This window comes from Mus musculus, chromosome 2 (assembly GCF_000001635.26).
Source record: "Mus musculus strain C57BL/6J chromosome 2, GRCm38.p6 C57BL/6J".
Classification (NCBI taxonomy): domain Eukaryota; kingdom Metazoa; phylum Chordata; class Mammalia; order Rodentia; family Muridae; genus Mus; species Mus musculus.
In genome coordinates this window covers 122,233,243-122,259,661 of record NC_000068.7, presented here as the reverse complement: position 1 = coordinate 122,259,661, position 26,419 = coordinate 122,233,243, and the positions used below count along the sequence as shown (strand labels likewise).

The 26,419-nt window shown below is 45.5% G+C and overlaps 1 protein-coding gene across 1 annotated transcript in view; it reads right to left on the bottom strand.

The window, feature by feature from the left end:
* The window catches only part of Sord (sorbitol dehydrogenase), a 30,499-nt gene extending 5,676 nt beyond the window's left edge, over positions 1-24,823 (bottom strand). Inside the window, exons 1-6 of the mRNA NM_146126.4 lie at positions 24,704-24,823; positions 13,147-13,180; positions 10,699-10,863; positions 6,316-6,475; positions 2,702-2,820; positions 532-597 (exon numbers count right to left, since the gene is read on the bottom strand). Of these exons, the coding sequence (NP_666238.1) occupies positions 532-597; positions 2,702-2,820; positions 6,316-6,475; positions 10,699-10,863; positions 13,147-13,180; positions 24,704-24,769 (610 nt within the window). The 5' untranslated portion in view covers positions 24,770-24,823. The remainder of the gene's footprint in view (positions 1-531; positions 598-2,701; positions 2,821-6,315; positions 6,476-10,698; positions 10,864-13,146; positions 13,181-24,703) is intronic.
* Positions 24,824-26,419: the final 1,596 nt, after the last annotated feature.

Here is a 26,419-nt window from a genome sequence, read left to right as displayed (position 1 = left end):
AAAGGTTCACACGAGGTTTGCTCTGCAGCACGGAGATCTGCGGGAGTAAAACCTTTAAGAGCAGGGACCTGTGCAGTGGGCCACTGCCCAGGAAAGGGACCTGTTCTTCTGAGAGTGACAGGGTCTGGATCTGTCTGGTGTCCTGTTTTCAACACATGCTCCTGTCATTATAGTGCCATCTACCATGGGGCCTTCATGAGAGACCAAACTAATAAGATGGCTTAATCTTAGACTCTTGTCTTCTGAAACGTGAAGTAAGGCATTTCCTTTCTAAGCAAGAGCAGAGAACGAGGCCAGCTGTTTCCCTCTCAAACAGAAGAAAACCTTCTTACCACCAGATGTGGTAGCCATGCCTTTAATCCCAGTGCTCAGAAGGCAGAGGTAGACCGATCTCTAATTCAAGGTCAGCCTGGTCTACAGATCAAGTTCAAGGGATAGCCAGGGCTATACAAAGAAACCAAAAGAAGAAGAGGAGGAGGAACAAGAGGAAGAAAGAAAGAAAAAGAAAAAAAGAAAAGAAACACATCTTACCAGTCACCACAACTTGAGCAGCTCCCATTGCTTTGGCCACAAGCAAAGTGACCATCCCAACTGGCCCTAGACAAAGCAGAGAACAGAGAAGTGTGTGTGTTAACAACAGCAGCAACTTTTCCCTGCCTGAGCCCTAGACAGAGACTATATTTTGTGCATGTGCACGTGTGCATTTGTGCATGTGTTGCTAGTGTCTATGCAATTGCCTGGCACACGCTAAGATTTTTACAGCTCTTCATGAACACAGATGTGCACAAATGAAGGATTGTTCTCTTGCTAAAACATTTTCCTAGCAGTAAATTCTGGTCCACTCCTCACTCTTAAGAGTTAGAAATAGGCAGAGGCAGGCGGATTTCTGAGTTCAAGGCCAGCCTGGTCTACAAAGTGAGTTCCAGGACAGCCAGGGCTATACAGAGAAACCCTGTCTCAAAAAACAAAACAAACAAAAAAAAAGAGTTAGAAATAGTTTCCTTTCTCTTAGGCACTGCTGGAGAGAATTGAAAAGCACCAGAGACGAGGCTCCAGAAGGTCTAGTTGTGTTTCCCTGACCCGGATTTCAGGAGAACATACCACCCCCTCCCCAGAGTGAGTCACATTTTCCTCTTCCTTGAGGTGGGTCCCTGGGTTGACCCACCCACTACCTTGGTATTTGCTTGCTAGATAGCACTGTGGTTTTAACATAAGACAAAGCTCCACACGAGGCAATAAGGAATACTTTCTGAGTTTGGTTTTTGTACATCACCCCATGAAAACAACTTTGTGTATTTCCCCTAGAAAGCAAAACACTAGGAACACCAAAAATGTCTGAGAGACTAAAATGTCTTAGAGATTATTATGCAATAACTTTACAGCTATTGACTTAAAAATATCTACAGAATCACGGTTTTCTTGTTGCATTTATTCACAGTGTCTACATACGTGTACACATGTGCAAGCATGTTCATGTATCATGGCACACGTGGCGGTCAGAAGACAATTTGCAGAACTTGGTTCTTTCTTCGTGTGGGTGCCCAGAATTGAGTTAAGCATCAGATTTAGTGGTAGTTACCTTTACCAGCTGAGCCCAGAGAGTTTTCTTTTTTTGCTTAAGGGAGCATAGGCCTCTGTGGCCTAAACTCTGTAATCCCAGCCACCAGGAGGCTGAGGCAAGATTGTAAGTTCAAGGGTAGCCTAAGCTACATTAGCAAGACTCTATTTTTAAAAGTCTTAAGCCACATGGGAAGCCTTGCCAGGGAAGGAGAATTTCTGTGCTGGCTAGGCAGCTGATGCAGGAGCATCATGAACTGAAAGCAAATCGATTACCCAGCTAGACTGCTAAAAACAAAGCAAAACACTTAGAAACAAAAACTACAGAACTAAAGCTAACTGATTCGGTACCAAAAATATTAACAGTGGCTGCCTCACGCTCATGAATAATGGGCTGTGAATGAACTTCTGTGTGTGTGTGTGTGTGTGTGTGTGTGTGTGTGTGTGTGTGTGTGTACATTCACATGGATGCATGTACGTGCATACGTGTGCATGTGTTGTCTGGGTTACCAGCAATTAAAAACCCAGAATTATTTGGTCTGAGGCCTCTGGGGTTTGTTCCAAATAGCCAGAAGCAAGAAATGGAAGAAGACAGAGTGGGAACAGAGCCCTGGTCAGTGTCTGACTCCCTCCTGTGACCAGGGCCTACCTACTTCCTTTGCAGAGGGGCAAGCCTGTCATTTCTCTTGTGTGACTTCCAAGTTCTTCCCTTTACTACTGCAAATATTTCCCTACCTTATATCAAGGGTTCAAAATTTATTGCAAGATTTATTTATTGCTAAAATGATAAAGTTATATTCCCTGTGAAATCCAATGTTTGTTGCTACCATGCCCAGAGACGTTTATTCATTTCTTTGGCCTTTTTGAGATAGGGTCTCACTGGGTAGCTCAGACTGGCCTGGGTACACAGAAATTCTTCTTCCTCAGCCTCCAGGTGCTGAGATGCAGATGCGTGCCAACACATCCCCTAGGACATTTCCTTTGTTTAGCCCAGTGCTGATCACTGAACTAGACTAGCTAACCCTCTCTCCTTCCCAGAAAGCATCTAGCATCAAACCCAGCTCTTGGAGAAGGAATGAGGGAAGGGAGGGATCCCCACATTCCTGTCCAGTGAATCCACAGCCATGAGCCCTCTGCTTCTTACCAGCGCCACACACAAGGACCTTGTTCCCCAGGGAAACTGAACCTCGACGGCAGGCATAGATCCCCACAGAGAGAGGTTCAATCAGGGCCCCTTCTTCAAAAGTGACACTGTCAGGAAGCCTGAGAAGCAAACCACATCCACAGTTAGACAGTTAGGGTCTCTGACTCTATCAGGGTACTGATGATCCTATCAATTCTACACTGCCATTCCACAGTAACACTACTGTAATACTGTCATTGATATTACACTGTATTTGCCTAAGGTCACTACACCATCAATTAACATTTAAGCCCTGACTTATGTGTAAAGCAATGTGCTAAGTGAACACATTATTTATGTTTGCTCATAACACTGTTAGAATGATTCGGTAGTAGTTGCTATTACCCCATAACACTCTCTCCCCTTCCCCTCCCCAAGAAATTAGGCTGCAAGAGTCAAATGGCTTATCTCAGAAGTTCAAAGTGAGGCTCAAACAGTGCTAGGGACTGAACCCAGGAAGCCAGCCCCTGCACATAAGCAGCAGTCCACACTATGGCTGGCTTTCTAACATGCACTCTGCCAAGCAGTGAGTTAATGGTGAGCATCCCTGTTACCCATCCTCATCCCTAGCTGTATCCCTAGCTGTATCCCTAGCTGTATCCCTAGCTGTATCCCTAGCTGCCCCATGCCTGGCTGAGATGGAAGCGGGAACTGCTCCACAGAGCTGACTGAACGCTGCGTCATCTTTGCCACTAGGTTCTCCACTTCTCTTCTGAGCCCACTGGCATCTCAACCGCGCCCACAATTCCATGATGGTGACAGTGAGTGTTTGTGGGAGGCTTGGCAAAGAAGGATGCTCTCTCACCTAGTCCTCAGGATGACACTACCAGCTGGGCAGGGCAGGCTTTATTTTCACTTTATTCTTCAGGAGACAAACCAAAGCTGTGACAAGATTTCCAGACTCAAGCCAAGGAGTCCTGATTACCCTCACTTGGCCTGCCTCGGGGCACAGGCAGCTCTGGGGCTCATATCCCATTCCTGCTGGCTCCCCACTATGCAGTGTTTACTTAGTTCCCCTTTCCACCGCGTACATTCACAGACACAACATCCCGCCCTTCACATTCTCCCACAGAGCGAGGATTGGCTCTAGCTGAGTTTTTCCTCCCCTCTCTCCAACCTCTGTAGCATAAGAATACCAAAAAGAAATGAGATCAGGGTGAGGGAGGAGGGAAGGGACCATAGTCTAAGGGTTCTGCCAAGCATACCCAACCCGTATAGCCTGCATTCTTCTAGAGCAGTCTCGGATGTGACCCCCGTCATCACACAAGATCTCTAGCTTGTCTCTTCTCTGAATTTTCAGGGAGTACTAGAAAACCTCAGATCTGGCCAGCTGTGCATGCGTGCTGTAACCTCAGCAATCTGAGCAGCCAAGGCAGAGGGGTCGCCATGAGTGTGACGTTGGCCTGGGTGACATAATCAGTTACAGGCCAGCCTGGACCGTATGGTAAGATCTTGTCAAAGAAAGGAGGAAGAAGAGGAGGAGAAACCAAATAAAAAGGGAAAAAAATTAGAAAAAAAAAAAAAAAACCTCAATTAGATCCAGCAGACCATCCCCAGCCGCTGGCACATTCAGCCCCTGTCACACAAGCCCCTGACTGGCTGACAGCTGCCTCCGGGATCAGGCTGGACTGGAAGAAAACTTGGGTTGGTAAAGGGAATGGCATGCCAGCAGCCTAGGATTCCGAGGTACAATATGTGGCACCTTGCTTTTCTCTCAAATGTATCTTTTTGACCAAGAATGTTCCAGGCAAGGGAAGGGTGGTTTGCACCCTGGCTGTGAGGTGCACCTTGGATCTTTAGCTTTCTCCTTCTGCTTCAGTTAAGCCTAGCACACAACTACAACAATGGTTCTCACCCTGTTGCTATTCGTCATTCACTAGGCATGCAAAGCCTGACTATATACACACATATATGGAGTAATAATAATAACCACCCATGCACTGCCTAATCCCACCTTCTGCTGGTTAACAGAAGCAGAAGATCATATCATCTCCCCAAAGACACAAGGAGGGAATGGACTTAGCGTGCCAGGACTCATGCCCTGCACCAGCAGGTTCTCCATATGTGACTCTGGCTGGCCTGAGCTACCTACATATAGACCAAGCCTCCCTCTGCCTCCAGAGTGCTGGGATTAAAGGCGTGTGATACCACACCTAGCTGTAGCTTTCCTTTCTGTGCTTTCAGTGGACTTGGTTATAACAAGGTGCTACGCTCTCTGGTCGAGTCAACTGGACAAGCCGAGAGGCTTAAAAGTCACTCATGAGGCAAAAGAGTTTCAAGGAAGCTCTCCTCCTGGAGTCTAGCGCTCCCTACCCATACAGTAATTTTTCATTCCCACGTTCCATTCCCGCGTTAGTCTAGTGTATGGATCCACGTGCTCTCTTTCATTTATTTTCCTATCATAAGTGCCTTTTAAGATTGAATTCTGACATAGCTAAAGCCGTCCGCCAGTGTTCCAACAGTCCTAGTTCGTCCTTAGCAAGACCTTGGGCTTGGAATTCAGTATTGCCCCTGGTATTACACTATCTCTTTGAGTAAAAGTTAGGTCACTGCCCTTCACAGGAATCTACCATCACTAAGGAAGAAAGAAGTTTCTGACCGTAGGAGAAACCAGAATAGATATTTAGAATTATAGCTGAGTTACACCTATACAGGAATTTACAATGGTTTAGGAAGTAGATCCAGCTGTGGTTTTAGAGTATTGCATTATTCATGAGATGGTTAGCTAGAACGGAACTCCCTAGTTAGAACCATGACTTGGGTGTGAAAGCCCTTGCCCTAGGAGTGAAAAGTTCTCACACCTGGCTTCTAAGACTATAGCTGACCTTAGATAGGGCTGACTCTGTCTCAGTTATTTTATTGCCCAGTTCCTGCCAGTCTTTACATTTTCATTTCCTCTGTCCTGTTTAAGAGTCATTAAGCATCCGGTTACCTCATTTGTACCTTGTGGGTATGTCACCCAACTACCTTGTTGTCTTCTGCATAAAAAGTCTGATGTTCGATTTGAAAAATTACATTCAGATTCCACACAAACTCTCCTGCGTGTGTGTCTGTCTGTCATTCATCCACGCTTTGCCCACCCGCGTCGAGAGACCCCGTTCCACGCAGACACAGGGACCCAGAAGGTCTGCGGCAACAAGGTCTGTCCAGAATGGCTGCAAGAGGTAAGTGATTTTGGTGGTGATTTTTGTTTTATTACTGGTGCAGGTAATGAGAAGTTAAACTGAAAGATCACTGTGAGTCAGACTGAACCCCAGGCTGGCTATCCTCCCTCAATGCCCCCAAGAAGAGAAAAGCCTGCCTTTAATGTTTTATAATTCAAAGTATTGCTATGCTGCAGGTGGTGGTACATGAAACAGGCAGATCTCCAAGTCTGAGATTAGTTATACTGAGTTACATATCTCTATGAGTTTGGGGCTAGTCATAACTCTATAGTGAGTCTCTCCCCCCCCCCATGTATGTATGCATACATGCATGTTAAAGAAGTTGCTTGCTGTAAGGAACTAGAAGAAAAATCACCAACCAACTAAAAAGAAAGGCCTCCCAGGGGTTATAGTGAGGCTTTGGGCACTAACTTGTAGCAGAAGTCAGCATTGTGCTTGTAGAATCGGCAGAGGTTTCCATCATCCGGGGGCGTGGCACAGAAGAAGATAGTCGGCGTCAGGTTGTACCGGCCAATCTTGCAGTACTCATCTACTTCTCGGGGAACGCCAGGCTCGATGGCAACCCGATCTCCTGGAGAGAAGAACCCAGATAGTGCCACATTTAAGAACAGAAAGAAGCAGAGCCTCAAGCCTGCTGGGTCTGGTTCTGCTTTCCAACCTCTGAAAACAGGAGCAGGGGCAGAAATGCTATGAAGACATGCTCCCTCACTGGCCAAGGCCAGGGGTGGGAATCCAGCATCTACAGCCTCCTCTCTGGGAAGCCTGATGTCGTGGACAAGGCCAACCTGTTGGTGCCTTCTCCTCTCCTCCCTTTCCTCTTCCTCTGACCTCCCCACGACATCTCTCTGAGATCTGTCTCACTCTATAAACCAAGCTGGCCTTCAGCTCTCAGCAATCCCTGTGCTTCAGCTTTCTCAGTGCTGGGATTATCGGTGTGTGGCCACACCCAGTTCTCTCAGTGTCTCAGAACCTTCATCCCCTCAGCTCCCACTCCAACCCCCAAAACACCTGGGGTTTTGTTGGTTTGTTATAGATTAGCACTGCTGGTATTAAAAATGGAGATCACATGGTGTATATTCCGTGCACCTGGCTTTTCATTAAGTACATTTTTTAGGTTAACACATGTTATAGATCAATTTTTTTTTTTTTTTTTTTTTTTGTAACTGAATACCATTCCACCCTGGGAGTACAGCTCGGAGAGCTAAGCTATTCTCTTGTTGGTAGACGACTAGGTATCTTCTGTTTTCTAGATTATTTATTTATTTATTTGGTTTTTCGAGACAAGGTTTCTCTGTGTAGCCCTGGCTGTCCTGGAACTCACTCTGTAGAGCAGGCTGGCCTTGAACTCAAATTCGCCTGCCTCTGCCTCCCGAGTGCTGGGATCAAAGACGTGTGCCACCATGCCCGGCTCTCTAGATAATTTTTATGAGTATCTTGACTCCTCACTTAAATTGAGAGTACCTTAAGATTAGTAAGTTGTCTGCTTCATATATATTTTGCCATAATAAGAAACCGGGGCGGGAGGGGGGATGGGGGTGGGAGGGAGAGAAGGCCTGGAGAGAGCTCTGCATTTAAGAGCACAGACTGCTCCAGTAGAGGGCCCAGCCTTAATTCCCAGCTTACACCAGCTCAGGAATCCCTGTAACTCCAGTTCCAGGGCATCTGACACCATCTTCTGGCTTCCACAGGCACCAGGCACGCACATGGTGCAGACAAAACGCACACACACATAAAAAGTTTAAACTTAAAGAAAATAAAGCTTTATATTCTAAAAACACAAAGGGTCCACAGAAATCCCAATGGCTTTGAAGACGTAGTTCTCAACTTGCCTGACCTCCTCATCTGCTCCCACCCCCTTCATGTAACAACTGATTATTAAGGATAATATACTCAACTTGACATTCAAGGTGGAGTTTTACATTATCTCATTCTACCTCCTAGTTATTAATATATTATGACAACATGGAAATTCTCATTTGAAGAGTCTTTTAAGAGGGGTATACATATTTTCATCTCTACCAACTCCTCATTGGAAAACAACTGCTCTGAGAACTGATGTGTGAGAATCCAGACACATTACTTGACCTGTGTCATTTAGTTGTTCTGACCCTCTTCACCAGCTCAAAATAAAACCTTCTCAAATCTCAGATGACAGGCAGTTCATTGGTTCAAGAATTCACTCAAGCCAGATCAAACAGGGTGGCATTCCAGTCAACTCTGAGACTAGCCAGTTTATGACCCTGGGCAAGAACCACATTCCAGTATCTGTATCTATTAATAAATCTAATAATGCGTACCTCGTGGCATTTTCTCAAGAATTAAATAATTGTATGCATTGATGGTTAATGAACAGCAAGCCAATACATACAAGCTTTCTTCTTCTGTTTATAATTATTCTTGTCATATATCCAGCTCCAAGACCCATATCTATGAACTTTCTTTAACCACCTCTGTGTCCTTTCCTTGACCCCTGACTATATATTTTTTTTCTCCAATAATTAGTGTTGTTGGCAGTTCTAATGTATGGTCTCTCTCGCCAGATCTATAAATCCAGGACTTTTTTCCCCCCATTTCTCTGACCCAAGTCTGAACCCATAGTAGACACTGACTAAGCACTTGCTAGAACTTAAAGAACTTGGTCCAACAGGAAGGGATCAGCCATTGGTTGGATGCTGGAAGATAAGAGCCTTCCACTGTGGGAAGAGCCTGCATCAACACAGGCCTTTTCAACTTGGATTACCAATGAATAGAGGTCTTGATTTAAGAATCCTAAGTGAAACAATGTTTAATTTCTAACTTTACCAACCCCTCTTTATGTCTGGGCTCAGAAACGAAACTATTTCACAGCACCTCCTACCAAACCCAAGCTTCCTCCCATTGATCTGAAGTCATCTCCAGGCCACTGATGGCCTCACTAGTTTTCGTTTTGTGTTTTTCGTTTTTTTTGAGACAGGGTTTCTCTGTAGTCCTGGCTGTCCTGGAACTCCTTTGTAGAACAGGCTGGCCTCGAACTCAGAAATCTGCCTGCCTCTGCCTCCTGAGTGCTGGGATTAAAGGCGTGTGCCACTACGCCCGGCTGAAGACCTCACTAGTTGATACCAATGCCTAGTAGTTACCTATGCCTAGACAGTTGAGAACTAATTCATCATGTTGGAGGACAATGCAGTCAGCTGCAGCTAAGAACTCTGGGACTACCAACTACAGGCTTTACCAGACTGTTGTTTTCCTAGCCGTCTAATAAAAGTCAAAGACCCAGGGAGAAGCCTACCACACTTTCTGAGCTAAATGGATGTGCTATCAAGGTACTTTTTAAATATTCGTAATTATACACATAGCTGAGTGCTGCCCACTCTCAGCCTTAGCCAGAAAGGTTTCTCTCTGCAGTGATCAGCAGGTAATGAGGAGACTCATTACAAAGGTGCCAAGAGCAAACAACTACTAGAATGCTCCCCCTAGGCAGGACATCTAGATCACACCTCAGCCCAGGCTCAGGGATGGGTGGAAGAGGGAGGTAAAGGGACAAGCGCCTGGGTGCTGTGAAGTGCTGTCTGCCACACACGCCCTGGCTACTGCACTCACGAACTCCTGCAGCCACGGTTGCCTACACAGTGAACATTCCAACAGGCAGTACCAAGCTGGACTCTGGTTTAAAAAAAAAAAAAGTCAAAGACACAAAGTAGAGGCAAGTTGGGAATTGCTGGGTTCCTGGGAAAAGTGAGAAGGATACATCATTAATATGCATAAAACTTTTAGAATAAATAAAGATATTCTACTTAAATAAAACAAAAACTTTGGGATGAAAGACAAGTTAGTTGACCAGCTTAAGGTTAGGTATAAGGCTTTAGCCTTGTTAAAGCCACAGTGCAGCCTGAGATAAGAATTTAAGGGAGTAGAAGGAGGAATGCCAAGATTTTAAGGTTATCCTTGGCTACATAGCAGGATGGAGGACAGCTGGACTAGAAGAGCCTCTCTTTGAAAAGAAAATCAAGATCTTTCTAATTCAAAGATTCTAGGGTGTAGAGTTAGACTAGCCCTACCATGAAAAAGTCGATTGTGCACCCTCTGTGTGTTCCACGATGAAACCACACATATCTCACAACAGGGAAAGACTCTGGGCACTCAGTGATTAAACAGCATGACTTTGGATAATGGTGGCGCAAGCCTTTAATCCCAAAACTCAGGAGGTAGAGGCAGGCAAATTTCTGAGTTCAAGGCCAGCCTGGTCTACAGAGATCCAGGGCAGCCAGGGCTACAAAAGTAATCCTGTCTCAAAAAACCAAAGAGTATGCCTACACAGGAATAGATTCACACCTGAAATGATGTAAGCCAGGCATGGTAGCTCATGCTTTTTATAATAGTACTCTGGAGGCTAAAGGATCACCTTGAGATAGAGAATAGCCTGGGCTATAGAGTTCTAGGCCAACTTGGGTTACAAGGTAAGTTCTGGGCCAGCCTGGGCTACAGAGTGAAGCACTATCTCAAAAGTAAATGAATAGTTAAAAGTAAAATCAAAAAGGTCTTGATTTTCAGTATATGGAAGCAGTTTGTAGCTTATGACAGAACTACTTCCTCATCTCCCTTTTCTGATTTATTTCATATTCTCTATCTCTTTCAAAGGGGACAGGAGTCTAGACAGGACATGTTGATCACCCCTGTATTTCCAAGCACACATTGTGATTGCTTCTGTGCCCCCTCTAAGGCAGAAGAAGGTAAGATTCCTACATGTGGGGACCCAGCACTAGCTTGTACTCTCCTGTACTCTCAGTGCAAGCACTCACACATTTATTTACTGACCTGGTTTCAGATGTTTCACCAACTCTCCTACTTTTGTGACTGTTCCAGCAGCCTCATGCCCAAGCACCATTGGCTTTTTCACAACAAAGTCCCCAATTCGTCCATGCTCCCAGTAGTGAACATCTGAGCCGCAAATCCCCACCGAGTGCATCTTTAGTAACACATCTAAGGAGACAATGGAGACAAAGGAAACACGTGAGGGAAAGGCGAACCTTCCATTGCTCTCAGAAGTGCTAGAAATTTTCCTCTAGACAGGGAAGAGAGCTGGGTTCTCAGAATCAGGCACAGAATTGAGATTCCAAAGGAAACCGAGCTAAACAGAGAGCCTAATTAAGCCTAGGAAGACACAGAACAGCTTGAACATAGCAAAGGACCTGAGTGTGATGGTCCGTGCACATTGACTTGGCTGGGCTAGGGTCCCCAGCTGTTTGGTCAAACATCCATGCATAGTTTGCTCACAAGGTAGGGTTCTTGTGAAGGGTCTAATGGTACAATTAGCATTTAAATCAAGACTGTGAGTGGACCAGATTATCCTCCATAAAATAAGTAGGCAGGCCTCATCCAATCAAGTAAATCTCTTGGGAGAAGACCAAAGGAGAAACAAGGTGGGGTTCCTCCAAGGGTCTTATGGTACAATCAGCATTTAAATCAACAGACTTCGAGTGGACCAGACTCTCCTCCATAAAGTAGGCAGGCCTCATCCAATCACATAAAGCCCTTAGGAGAAACTTTCCTAAGACTCCAACACAGAAAACTGGCCAGAGACTGCTGCCCTGTCCTGCAAGCCCAGAGCTTTCCAGATCGTCCAGTTACAGGGTCAGATACTTAACATAAAATAAACTGTTCTCCCCCTCTCCCAACCCATGTATATATGCACACGCACATACATACATATCTCACTTGTTCTGTTGTTTGGAGAACCCTGGCCAATCCTGCTGTACAAGAAGATACTCCGAGGAGGAAGCACGGTGTCAACCACGTAAAAGAACAACTGTGTAGCAGGAGATAACCAGCGGTTGGCACTGCATGATGACCCGCCAGGTTAAGTTCCTCGTGGTCCTTGATTTCTAAAAAGGTGCCGCTTTACTTAGCTTTCTGCAAGTCAACTCACACATCCCGTTTGGGGGACTGAATCAAATGAGGTGCAGTGGCATTTCTACTGTCAAGTGTCCATTTTAAAAGGCTGCTGCTGCTGCTGGGCCTCTCAGTGAGTACCAAAGGATTCCTGCCCTGTCTGACTGAGCTGACTACGAATACCTCCCTGAGAAAAGACTCCGTCTTTGTAAGACAAAGGGGCCATGAGTTGTGCTATGAACTCCGACATCTCAGTTACAACACTTGTCACAAACCACCAGCAAAATTCCCCCCAGATATGGCTCTGGAGACCTGTCTCTGGCCTTGGTTTTGATTGAGCAGTTAGGAATGACAGGCTGAATTCTGAGATCAAAGAGAAAGAATATTGAGATCAGGGAAACTAAACTTTCTCTTATACAACAAGTTCAAATTTACAGCAAGAGATGAGCTGTCTCTTGTTCAAACGCTCGCTTTCTGAAATACTTTCTCTCTTTTAATTCAACTACAGAAAAAGGCAAAAGAATGAGACCAGGGCGGATCAGAGGGGGCCCTTCACAGACCAGGAAAGGCCTTTGCTGCCTCAGCAACCAAAGCCACCTCGTCAGGATACAGTGAGGCGCCGCCTCTGAACATGGTATGGTATCTTGGAGAAAATGTTTAAGCCTTAAATTTGCATTGCTTGCTAAACACTGATAGAAACAGCTGTTTTTTTCTCTTATCACTGCAAGTCAACAACGCAGCTGACCTTTGAGGAGCAAAGCCCAGGAGTTACCAAGAAAGCTGCCTTCAAGCTGACGTTCGCCCAGAGTCTGTGTTTCTGGGCTGAAGTGTGGTACAGGGATGAGAACATCCCAGGTCACCAAGGAGAAGACAGGGACCCGAGGGACCAAAGACTCTGTGCATTGCCCCTAGCCTCACTCTGGGATTCTATAGATTATGAACAGGATTACAGGAAGAGACAGAGCTTCCTGCAGCTCCTCCCACCCCTACTAGACAGGTAGATAGTTGTGGTCTAGCCCTCTTGGGTGTGCTAACACAATGTTCCTCTACTAACTAAGAGATTTAGTTCTGTAGATTTTTAGAACGAGAATTATGATTTGGCATCTAATCTGGTAGACACAGTGCTGGGTTGTTAGGTTGGTTCTGCCTTTGGTCCATATGATTCATACGTCAGAAGCCCAGGGCAACTTGGCAGTCTGGTATCTTAGCTTTTCTCCTCCTATCTGTGATTCTTTTACTTCAAACAGTAGACAAATAAACAGCTGTGACCAATGGACAGATGTAAGCACACTCAGCAGTAGGGAGAGGGGCAGGGACCAATGCATACGCCCCCAAGGCCAACACCAGCAGATACAATGTCATGTCAGGACCTACCATTTGGGCCGAGCTCAGGTATTGGGTAGTTCTCCTGAAATAAATAAAACAGAGAAAGTTGTTTAGTCTGCATAATAACTTATCCTTACATTTTTTTCACTTATAAAATATTCTCCTGGAGGTTCATTGAATTATTTCTCAGAACAGAAGTTCATACCATACCCTACAACCTGTGAGCTCTGAAGGGGCAGCGCATCAGGCAGGCTAGAGACCCTGGCCTGCTTGCCACCAACCTGCTCAAAACAGAGCCATTAGCCCAGATAATGTCATGCCCGATACATTCCAAACACAATAGAGAACACAGCTGAAGTTAGTGACCTGCCACAGAATGGAACAAGGTTGTGAAGCTGGGTTCCCTCCCTGGAAAACTGCCAGCCGCCCCACAATCGTTTTCAACTATCAGATTCTGACGGAAGCCGCTCTAGTTACTCAACGCACCACCACCTCTCTGGTGCTACTTGCCCAGGACTGAGAAAAAAGTGTGCTAGATGTATCCCTGGCAGAGCTGCTGTCTGAGCTGCTCTGGGTCTCTAGACTTGCCTTCCGCTTCTCCTAGAAATCATGCTCTCAGATACAGATGTTTGTTATGATGTACTCCTGCGGGAAAGAAGGGAGTAGCAAGCTGGGGCTTCCAAGGGCTCTGTTAGACTGGTAGGAGGTTATCTACACTGCCAGTCTGTTCTTTTACTTCAGCTCAGGTGTATACCCAGTCCTCCCTTCTAAAACATCCATGGGGAGTTTAGGAGCTCATTGGGAACACAAGGGCCCTGCAGTTTAGTGCAGAAAGCAACCGGAGGTATTCTGGTGTTCACAGATAGTATTAGAATAGAATTTGTTTACTAACCTTTTCTCTGTGGTTAACTGGCCAGGGTTAAGTCAGGGTTGACAAGGAGGAAGGACAACTGAGTGAGCAGACCCAAGTGTTTACTGATTCTTTGTGGGCAGACAGGAATCAGGGAGAAGGCAACACAAATTGTTTACCATGGCTACTGTAGGCCAGATCAAACTTCCAACTCTGCCTTACACAGCCCAGAGCTTACAGATGAGAAAGAAACCTGAGGCTAGGGTGGTAGGAAACTTGGTCAAGATCCTGCCACCAGACAGAGAGGATTAACCAGGGCTCAGCCCAGCTGTACCTGACATCTATACCAGTTTCCACTGTACCTGGTGCAGTCCTGAGGAAATGACCTTTCTTCTGTCAATCATGTAAGGCGATTGCTAGGTGGACCCCATACAGAGTGCCCTGATGGGTCTCTGATTAAAGCTTTCCTGGCCAGTGAGATGGTTTGGCAGGTTAAGGGGGGCTTTGGGACAAGCCTGATTACCTGAGTTTGATGCCTGGAACCCACATGCTAGAAGATGAGAGCCAACTCACAAGTTGTCCTCCACATACCATGTTTCTTCTCTCTCTCTCTCTCTCTCTCTCTCTCTCTCTCTCTCTCTCTCTCTCTCTCAGATACACACACACACACACACACACACACACACACACACACACACACACAGAGTGAATAAATATGTTTTAAAAAGAAAGCCCGTGCCCCAGGCCTGGCTCAAGCCACTTGCTCTAGGCAGCCTCACAGCATCAATGCATACTGACAGCAGCTAGGCTAAACCCGCCTCAACACTATCATGCTCAACAGCAGATCCAGTGCCTGGCTGCAAACCAAGCCTGCAGCCTTCCCCAAAGGCGTCCACGTAAGGTCTAAACGCTTTCACTTCAGACCAGCAGACTCTCTTGTGGGGAAAAGTTCAGGGCTAATTAAACTTCTCCAGAGGGGAAAACCCAGTTCACGTGCTAATGCTGAGAGGCACAGAGCTATGGCGTCCATTGGGTTATCCCATGCTAGGTGCTCTACCGGCACCATCACTTCAGCTTCCGAGGCTCCACAGCCTAAGAATGAAGAATTGAGATAGTTACAACCTGCCCTGCAGCTGCAGGGGCTAAGCAGAGGATGACCACTACTGGAGACCAGGAAGGAGGCACCGACTTGGGTGAGGGGGAAAAAAACATTCAAAGTAATTGAGGCACTTTTCATTTTGCTTTGGGGGAGTGGTTAGGTTTTTTTGCTTGTTTGTTTGTTTGTTTTTGTTTTTGTTTTTTCCTTCACAGTAATTTAAAGAAGGAAAAAAAATCCATTTTTAAAGAAATCACCACCTTAGAACCGCTATCACCAAATCTTTCTCAAAGAAGTCTCAGGTCCCATGTTTGATATTAACTAACACCCTAGATTGTTATGTAAACTTATGTTTCTGTTATAGCAGATACAATTTTAACTTCAACTAAGGTGCAATCTAATGAACCAGTTTTGTTTCTAACTTGGAACCTCACCCACCCTCCGTACTAATGGTCTCAGCAGACAAACCCCAGGCACTTATGTCTCCACATTCTTCCTATCTCTGCTTCCAGCCAGGGCAAGCTGCCCTTGCCGAATCACACACAAAGGTGCAGTGACTCTTCTGGACACCAGAGGGTGCTATGCTGATAGTCTGTTTACTGTTGCGTGGCAGAGGACATTGAACACTTCATTCTTTCCACCATTTCCCTCCCCTCTCTCCCCACACTCTCTCTAGAGGTGACCTTTAAGCTGTCCCTCCTCCCAAATGCTGGTGATACAGCTGAGTGCCACGACACCAAATTTTTGTGGTGCTGGAGAAAGAGCCCAAGGCTTTGTGTATACAAGGCAAGCAACAGAGCTAGAGTCCTCAACAACCTCTCCCTACCTCTTGGTGACTTCACTCAACTGTGGCTCAGTTCTGCCTCCCTCTCTCTGCAGGGGGCATGCCACTGGGCACAAGACCTTATTAAGATCAACCCTTGGTAACTGGAGAGCCAGCTCAGCAGTTGAAACTGCTTGATGATCTTGCACAGGACCAGAGTTCAGGTTCTGGCATCCATGTTAGGCTGTTTACAAATGCCTATAGCTCCAGCTCCAAAGGATCCAACACTTTCTGGCCACTGCAGGGACACATATGCACACACATACACACAAATATGAACTGCCCTGTTTATACCTAAAAAAAAAAAAGTTCTCACAGCTGGTAAGCATATACCTATAGCCCCAGTTTTAAGGAAGCTGAGGCAGAAAGATCTAGTATCTTAAGATAGCTTGAAGTAGACAGCAATATTGTCTCAAAACAAATAAGCCTTAACCTTGTAAATACTAAGAACCAGTGTGGGTCCCCAGCCCCGGCTTTACCAGGCTACCACAGACCACTGAACACCAAAAGGTGGTGGTGGTTGGCCGCCCTGTTTACCTAATCTCCTTTTCCATCTCAGATTTCCTACATGCTTTCCTAAGCTTTCCTCATCTCCTCATCTCTCAGGGTTCTGAGGGCTGTGCTCAGGGGTAGAATGGATGCCTAAAAATGGTGAGAACAGGCAGGCAGACCAATGTACCCATGCATGCATGGATGCACCCATGCATATCTCTCTCTCTCTCTCTCTCTCTCTCTCTCTCTCTCTCTCTCTCTCTCTCTCTCTCTCATACACACACACACACACACACAGAGTTACTTAGTTCCTCTGAGAGCCTATCCCTTCACTTTATTTTCGGTGATTGTCATTTCAGGTACATTCAAGGTTTCCTAAGCAGGATTTCTTGTGAATGATTCACAGAAGTGCAAAGAGGAGCTCTAAGTCTTCTTTAGTTACAGCAGCATCCTACAACCTTTTTTGAGTCAGAAACATCTGAATCACATCTAAAGCCACCCTTCTCTCTTCAGCACACTCACTCTCAGTAGCCTCAGACAATCTCCAGGAAGATGCCCCTGGTCGGATCACCTCAGCTGTCTCTGCCATCCAAATAGTGTGTGTGTGTGTGTGTGTGTGTGTGTGTGTGCATATATATGTGCATGTATATGTATGTGTATATGTGTATTTACATATATGCATGTGTATTTACGTATATGTATGTATGTATATATATGTATGTGTGTCTCTGTGTGGTTTGAATGTCTCTTCATCAGCTCCCTTTAGTATACTTGAGTTCACACCCTCAACCTATTTTGCCTAGAGCAGTGGTTCTCAACCTTCCTAATGCTGCGACCCTTTAATACAGTTCCTCGTGTTGTGGTGACCCCTGATTATACAATTACTTTCATTGTTAGTTCATAACTAATTTTTCTAGTTATGAATCATAATGTAAATATCTGACATGCAGGGTATCTGATATGTAACCTCTGTGAAAGGGTTAAAAACCGCTGTTTGAGAACCTCTGGTCTAGGCGGGAGTATTGTCCCTCCTCCAACCGGCCTGGGTGAGCTGAGAGAAGTCAGGCTCTGGAATAGCCTGCCCATGTACAAAACTGGCTCTCCTCAACGTGCTGTGTACCTAGGGCATGTTATATAACCTCTTGGATTTCCTCTTTTGTATCATGAGGATAATCATGAAAGAGAATGCCGACTCACAGTAAACATGTTTGCTCTTATTACAAAAGAAATAGCTCAAAGTTCTGTTCCAGTAACAGTTTAACCAGCTCTGGACAGCCTTGTCCTTCGGAAAAGGGCAAAGTACTTCAAAGTGTTGTAGGGGAATATTAGACTCCCCTTTTTTTCAATGGTAAATTTGAAAGAAATTTGTCCTTTAAAAGGATGGGACTTGGAAGTCCTCAAGTAGGCCTCTAGCAATGATTTAGGCTTGTTTCATATACCATAGAGATGGAGCTACCCCCATACCTTAAAGGGACAGGCAGGGAAGGTAATGTGGCCTGTGCCCAGATTCTTTTTTTTTTTTTTTGGTTTTTCGAGACAGGGTTTCTCTGTGTAGCCCTGGCTGTCCTGGAACTCACTTTGTAGACCAGGCTGGCCTCGAACTCAGAAATCCGCCAGCCTCTGCCTCCCAAGTGCTGGGATTAAAGGCGTGCGCCACCACTGCCTGGCGTGCCCAGATTCTTAGCAGATGTCTTTGCCACTTGCTCCCACCTGTCAGCCTGCCTGTGACCCGTTAAGGTGGCGTAGACACCATTGTTACTCTCTTCCTGCTTTATCTTTCCCTAACTCCCATGTATCTGTCTTGAATTCTCAGAGTGGGAGGAAAAGCCAAAGGTTTTCCAATTAAGCAAGAGACTTTGCTCTAGCCTTTGGTCCTGGCATATGAGGCGGTCAAAATAAAGGATTGAAGTTCTCCCAAGCCCATTCACCTGGTCCTCTGCCCAGGCTCTCCTTGTTCTATCCAGCCTCTATCCTGCTGAAATTCGAATGTTTATATTCCTCAGTAGCCCTGAAAAATCCTGTTCATCTCACATGGAGACCCCATTCCCCAATCTCACCTCCAGCCACACCAAACACTTCCCACTTATTCATCCTCACAAAGGCCCCTCCTCCCGCTTCCTCCCCAAGATCTCACAAGAGAAGGGAAGCGAAACACCCTAACTCCTAAGGAGACTTAAGTGTGACTGTGTTAGGATTGAAGAGTCTGCAAACACCCAGATGGGTCTATCCAGCAGTCTAGATTGCTGTTTTTATTTGTTTGTTTGTTTGTTTGTTTTTGAGACAAGGTCTCTTTGTATAACCCTGACTGGAACTAGGCTGGCCTCAGACTGCCAGAGATGTGCCTGTTTCTGCCTGCCTCCCACTTGCTGGGGTTAAAGGTCAGTGGCAGTCCCTGGCTTTCAGCAGGCTTTTGCAGCCTAGGCCCTAGGCAGCTCAGGCATTCCTTTCTTTAGAAGCCTTCCCTGGGGTAACATGGGGAACTGGGACCAGAATGCATTTGCACCTTCTAGCCAAAATATCACCATCTATACAGGACAGAGAACTACTTAATTCTCATCAGTAATATAAATGTTGTTCTTCCTATTAAAAATTAAAGAACAAGGGCTGGTGAGATGGCTCAGCGGTTAAGAGCGCCGACTGCTCTTCCAAAGGTCCTGAATTCAAATCCCAGCAACCACATGGTGGCTCACAACCATCCATAATGAAATCTAATGCCCTCTTCTGGAGTGTCTGAAGACAGCTACAGTGTACTTACATATAATTAATAAATAAATAAATAAATAAATAAATAAATAAATAAATAAATAAATATTTTTAAAAACACAAGATCAAAACATATGCTAATTTATTAGATAATACTTATTTATAGTATTTATAGTAAGCAAGAATATGCCTGTTAGTAGCAATGGAGAAGGCTTGTGCACATTTTTATATAAGTATTTGTGCTCTTTTATATTGGGCTGATAACTCTCTGCAAACCTTAACCAAGTTTCCTATGGTTAGAAATGATATATATATATATACATACACACACATATACACATATACATACATATATAGTTTGGAGAAAACCTCTACATTCAATGTCATTATATATATACATATGTACATATTCTTCCTCCTTAATATGTCATAGGATATTTGAAAAGGAATTTCCCCTAATCTATGAGCCCCTTTCTTCTCAGAATAGGGTTATTTTCTCAGAACATTAAAACCTTATCAGACTGGTACTTCCTTCTACTTTGATGGGAAGCAGCTCTGTGCCTCAGGACCTTTCCAGACAAAGGCAATACTTTCTTAAGCATTTGATAGAGAAGCCGGGTTGCTGTTTTGAATCTGAAGTGGCTTATCATTGTTTTGGGTTTTGTTTGCTGTAGAAACATAATTTAGATAGAAAGAAAGGAAGTATTTCTTTGGACGGTTCCTTGTTTTCTAAATGAGTTTGGTATTCTATTTTTCCTCTGAAGTGCCTCTGACAGGTAAGACTTCATTCAATGCTTTTTCTTTCTTTTTAATAATGAGGATTGAACTTAGGGCCTTGCCCATGGTAACCCTATCTCTAAATTACATCTCTAGACTTTTCTTACTATTGAGAGAAGGACTCACTAAACTCCCCAGGCTGGTCTCACACTGTAGCCCAGAGTAGCTCTGAAGGCCTTGACCTTTCAGCCTTCCTGCCTTGGCTTTGTGCATAGCTGGGGCATAGGCTTAGACTGAGCCCAGACATACTAAATTATGGACTAAGCTGTACCCTTTCCCTCTTCAAGTTTTCCCCCTGGTTGAATCCACCTTCTCACTGATGGCTATCAAGGTACCTGGCTCTGTCAGATGTTGATAACACCAGCCAGGAAAAGGGACAGGATGTCTGGGACCATTTGACCCAACAGGTGATCACGACAAGAACTTCCTTCTCGTCCAAAGCTTAACAGTGAAGTCGATGTGTTTTATTAGAGATGCGACTTGTTTTTTAAAAAACATCATCAAGGGCTGGTGAGATGGTTCAGCAGGTAAGAGCACTGACTACTCTTCCAAAGGTCCTGAGCTCAAATCCCAGCAACCACATGGTGGCTCACAACCATCTGTAATAAGATCTGACGACCTCTTCTGGTGCGTCAGAAGACAGCTACAGAGTACTTATTTATAATAATAATAATAAATCTTTGGGCCAGAGCGAGCAGGGACTTAGCGAGCGGGGCTGATCAGAGTGAACTGGGCCAACCAGAGCAAGGTCCTACAAAAATTCAATTCCCAACAACCACATGAAGGCTCACAACCATCTGAACAGCTACTGTGTGCTCATATACATAAAATAAATAAATCTTTTTAAAAAATCATCAGCCGGGTGATGGTGGCGCACGCCTTTAATCCCAGCACTTGGGAGGCAGAGGCAGGCAGATTTCTGAGTTCGAGGCCAGCCTGGTCTACAAAGTGAGTTCCAGGACAGCCAGGGCTGTACAGAGAAACCCTGTCTGGGGGGGGGGGCCCAAAAAATAAAAAAACAAACAAAAAAAATCAAAGCAATTCTCTTTTCACTGTATCCTTTTTTTAGCGTGCCAATGCACATGTACATACATGCCACATACATGCCACATACATGCCACATACATGCAGGCAGACATCATACAATTTCTGGGAGCCAGTGCTCTTTTTCCACCATGTGGGTTCCAGATATCAAACTCAACCTGTTAGGCATGGCAGCAAGCGCCATCTTGCCAACCCCTAAAACAGTTCTTTTGCCCTGAGAAATGTTACATTTCCTCAAAAAAGCAAAAACCGTTATTTAAACTTTATACCGATGCATAGTTCTCTCTGCCCTTTATAATGAAACAATATTAACCAATCATTTTAAAATGACTGTTTTTCCTTTACCTTGTTGTCCACTCATAGCCAATGACAGTATAAAATAAACAAAAAGCCAAACTACCTCCTTGCTACCTCCTCCAGAGTACTCAGCTCTCTTAGAGCAGCTGATCTGTTCCCTGTCCACATGCCAAAATAAGCAAGGGCCAGTGTTCAGGAAGAAAGGAGATGGCATGCTCCCAGAGGATGGTCCATGGACTGACTGGCGATGGAACAAGATATTGGGAGGCACATGTAGAAATGGTTAGCATTCTGTTTGCTGTAGAGTTCAGCAAACATTAGTCTGTGGTCAGCTGGAAATGAAAATAAACTCATTCTTTCATCCTGGAGTTTGAAGCACTTAACTAAAGCACCCAGCACATGAGTGGGATGTAGCAATGTGTGCGCTTTAGAGTTGTAGGGATGTAGCAATGTAGCAATGTTTTGATTCCTTCCCTTAGTGTCCTTACTAGTCTAGCAAACTCCACATCATAAAATATTTCTTAAAAATGCAAAAACTCACAAGCCACCCACTTGCCCCCAAGCAAAGATTCTGTGCAGATAAGCAAAGTCCACTGTTTTCTATTCCAGTTTCATGAACCAGCAATTCATAGTTCTAGATTTCTCAAGATGGGCTAAAGAGGCATAAAGTAGTTGAGCTGCTGCAGTTGAATAGTGTTCTGCCTGGCCCACATCCTAAGAATTTTGCCAAAACTGTCCATAATTTGACGGTTTTGGCCTTTATCCATCTCTTCATGGTCAGACTGTTTAAAGGCTTTGGCCTCCTGCTTAACTCCAGTTTGCACAGACCAGTGGGATGCCTGGGACTCTGTTGGCCCTTTTATAAGCACAGTGCCAATGAAGCTCACACCACCCAAATAAATACTAAAGCTCCCCTCTCTTCCTCCCCTTCTATTCCTCCCCTCCAGGCACCCCACCCTTTCTTCCTCTTTCCCTGTATTAGGGACTTAACCTAGAGACTCTGCCACTGGCCTTGAATTTACTTTGTAGTCCATTGCAGCCTTGAGCATTGTCTTCCTGCCTCAGTCTCCCTGAATAGCTGGGATTACAGGCCTGGTGCTCCTCTTCAAGGAGCCACGTTAATTATAGCAGGAGAAAGAGTGCTGAGCCACACAGCTACCACTAGCGGAGGTTGAGCTGACCCCGACTCCGGGCACCTTGGTTTTGACTTTACTATTTCCTTTTCAAGAATACCCCCTCAAGTTTGCTGATGGGTGGCTTGCCTCCTTGTATATCAGCTCACTCATTTATTTCTTTCCCTCTTGCTTAAATTTCTCCATTTAAAATAGAGAAATCTGAAGCCTGGGTGGTGGTGGCCTGTGCCATTAATTCAAGCACTCAGGAGGCAGAGGTCAGTAGATCTCTTTGTTCAAAGCCAGCCTGATCTACAGAGGGAGTTCTAGGATAGCCATGGTACAAAGAAATCATGTCTTGAAAACCCAAAAAGAATAAAATAAAAATAAAATAAACTGGAGAGATGGCACCGACGGCTCTTCCAGAGGTCCTGAGTTCAATTCCCAGCAACCACATGGTAGCTCACAGCCATCTGTAATCAGATCTGATGCCCTCTTCTGTGTCTGAAGACAGTGTATGTGTATGTGTGTGTATATATATATATATATTCCCTCATTATGAAGGAAACCTACCGGCCTATCCTAATACATCTGCACACACGCCCAGTCTTCTAGCATTTGTCTGCTCACTTGCCAGTCCTTCCTAATATGTACCTGTGTAAGCTGCTACATAGCAACACATCCCCTCTCTCATTTATCACCCAAATTACACACTCTGTGTTGACACTAAGTGTGAGAAAACTTCAATTACTGTAGTAGGGAAAAGGGAATCCAGTCTCCCAGGCAGCCAGAGGCCAGGCTGGGTCTTAGGTTTCCTTCCTGCTTGTCTCAGCAAAGTGGCTCAACTCCTGTTTTTCTAGAGCTATGCCCTGGACATAGGCCAGTTTCTGGACTTACTGGTGGCTGGGAAAGCATCTCTGGGAAAGCCTAAGCTCTCTTTCCCTTCAAGCCCTGTTGGAATCCTGCTTTAGATATTAGGAATGGGTGTTTCTCCAAAGAATTCCAAAGAATGTGAGCTCAGGAGGCAAGGGTTTTTATCAGCAGACCCTGCCCCTAGTCCACTCAAATGGAAGCTAAGCCTCAGTTGCCCAACCCATCCTCCATGGAAAGACCAAACTGTGGCTGTGTGGCATTGCAGTGGTGGCACACGCCTTTAATCCCAGCACTCGGGAGGCAGAGGCAGATGGATTTCTGAGTTCAAGGCCAGCCTGGTCTACAAAGTGAGTTCCAGGACAGCCAGAACTACACAGAGAAACCCTGTCGGGGGGGGGGGGGGGAGAGAGAGAGAGAGAATGAGAATCACAAATCACTGTGTCTCTTTAATTTTAATGCAGGATGTTGAGTAGATGTTCAAATGTGATTGGAGAGAGCACTAGAAATTGAATTTGAATCTGACTGAGTTCTTGTCTTGGCTGTTAACTAACCAAGGCTACCATCTTGGGAACCACAACGATTCTTGGTTTGGAATCCACAGAAGTCTACAGGTGGAAGAGTTAAGGAACTCAGAAAATGCTTAGTCTGCAACCACAGATAAACCACTGAGGACAGGCTATTAAACAGACAAGAACTCTTCATCTGAATGAGTCTCTCCTGGTACATGTTCTTTGAATGGGAAGGAGACAGACTCTAGGGTGCAGGAGAGATGGCTGGTATCCAATCTCCAAACTGCATGCCCGCTGAGATGGACTTTGTCAAGGGAACTTTGGCATGACCACAAAGATGACTCGGCAAATGTCTGAACTTTGGTTCAGGGGGCAGAACTAAGTTTAAAGCCAGAGGCAGAGGTAAACAGAATGAATGCTCCAAGGTAGTGATCCAGATGTGGACTAAAGGAGATAAGCACCAGGCTATATCCCCAGTTAAAATGCATTATTAACACTTACTGAATGCTAGGCCCTCTCATGATAATAATTCTGCTATGGGATATTATCAGTTCCAAACAAAAAGGATTAAATAGAAACTTCACTGCTTTTAAATGCCACCATGCCACCTTTTTCTGTCCTCCACTGTCTACAAGAGAAGATCTGGGTAGATCCTAATCCTGGAAGTCTCCCTCTGACCCTTCTGAAGAGCAATAACAACAGTGTGAGTTTGCAGCTATTAGAGTCGAAGGCTTGATTAGTTTTCAACGGTCCTGGGCACAGGTCACGTGCCTGGCGCCCGGTCTAGGCTCTGGGAGCACGCGACCAGAACTCTCTCTAGAGATAGATAACAATTACCCCACCCCCACCTCCCGGTAACCAGCTGAGATCTGGGTAAACCCAGGCAGTCAGGGGTGCTTGGCACGGGCTATCTGCCAGCTCTATGAGCAACAGAACTTGGGAGTGGGTACCACTGCTGAGCCTGCCAGAGGGGCAAACCGGAGCTGGGTGGGTGACTGCCTGAGTTCCCACACTCCTTCCCCTTTTTACCAGGCGGATGTCTCCAGGTCCGTGCACCACCAGGGACAGGTTCTCGCCCTTAGCTGGAGCTGCCATGTTGCTCTCTTGCTTCGAGGTGTCCGCTGGACCCGGCGGGGAGCTGGTGGTTCTGCTCGTCCAACCGCCAAGGGTCTGGAGTAAGGGGCTGGGGCGGAGCCTAGAGAAGGCGAAGCGCGGGCCCGGGGCGGGGCCTGCGCACTTGACAGCCAGGAGGCGGGGTCGCGCGAGGTGGGAGGGGGGAGGCGGGGGACGAGACTTCACTCAGACTTAGCAAGCCAGAGTAAAGAGAGAAAGCAGCCTACGGAGGCCGTGGGGGATTTGTGGCTGCAGAAGACCCGGCTAGCACCCCTCGAACAGCAAGTTTAAGTCTGAGGTGGAGCGCGGGTGTTTTGTGTTACTAACGGGAACAGTGCGCTGCTGCAGGCAGGACGCCGCGAGCGCTCTGAAAAAAAAAAAAAAAACAAAAACAAAACAAAAAACCGCTGTCTTTCCAGCAACCGACAAAGGGCCTGACACTCGCAGGAGTGAAAGAAGGAATGTATGTGTCACGTGGTCCTGATGCATCTGCATCAAGATGCTGTAGGGCAGAATTTGCAAGCCTTTCTCTTTAAAGGCTTTCTCGCTTTCCATTGGCAGCCGGATTTCTGCCCAGATCCCGCCTTTAGTGCTCCCCAGTCAGGACAAACAGGTTTTTACTTTAGAGATGGAGCTTGCTGCCCCTTTCCTTAGCTATCCATTCCCTTCCTTTCCCTTCTTCTGTGTAGCCTTGGCTGGCCTGGAATTTGCTCTTTAGACCAGGCTGGCCTTGAACTCAGAGCTCTTTCCAGCATCATACCTACTACTAGTCTTCCGAGAATTATCACCAGAGCTCTCAGCTCTTGATGTCTCCCTGTGAGGATGGAACGGAGTCTTACATTCTTTAGCAGCAACTCCTGGTGCACTAGAAAACCCGCCGAGGCTGTTTTATTTATTCACAAGAAGGCAATGAGATGTTTGGCACGCGAGGAGAGCTTAATGGAGACGGATACCAAATAAGAAAGGGGGAGTGGAAGCCGGGCGTGGTGGCGCACGCCTTTAATCCCAGCACTCTGGAGGCAGAAGCAGGTGGATTTCTGAGTTCGAGGCCAGTCACTATACAAAGTGAGTTCCAGGACAGCCAGGGCTACACAGAGGAAACCCGGTCTCAAAAAACAAAAAAAATTGTCTTTGTTTTTGTCTACAGAGTGAGTTCAGGGCAGCCAGGGCTACACAGAGATACCCTGTCTCGAAAAACCAAAATAAATAAATAAATAAATAAATAAATAAATAAATAAATAAATAAATAAGTGGTCTGCCTGAATGTATGTGTGTGCACGACTGGGTGAATGGTGTCTCTGGAGGATATAAGACCGAACTGGATCTTCTGGACCTGGAGTTACAGATGGTTGTGAGCTGCCCTTTGGCTGCTGGGAATTAAACCCGGGTTTTCTGCAAGAGCAACAAGTGCTCTTAACTACTGAGTCATTCCTCCGGCCCCAGGATGGATTTTTTAATGTATTTTTTAATTGAAATGCTAACAAATTTCTAATTACAGTTCTTCCCCCAGCCTAACCCCTGCCCCCCAAAAAACTACACACTGAGTATTGTAGTTGAGATTCAAAGCTGAGAAAATTAAAACTTAAAAGAAGTCCTCAGGTTCTTGTAACACACAAACTAATCAATAGCAGC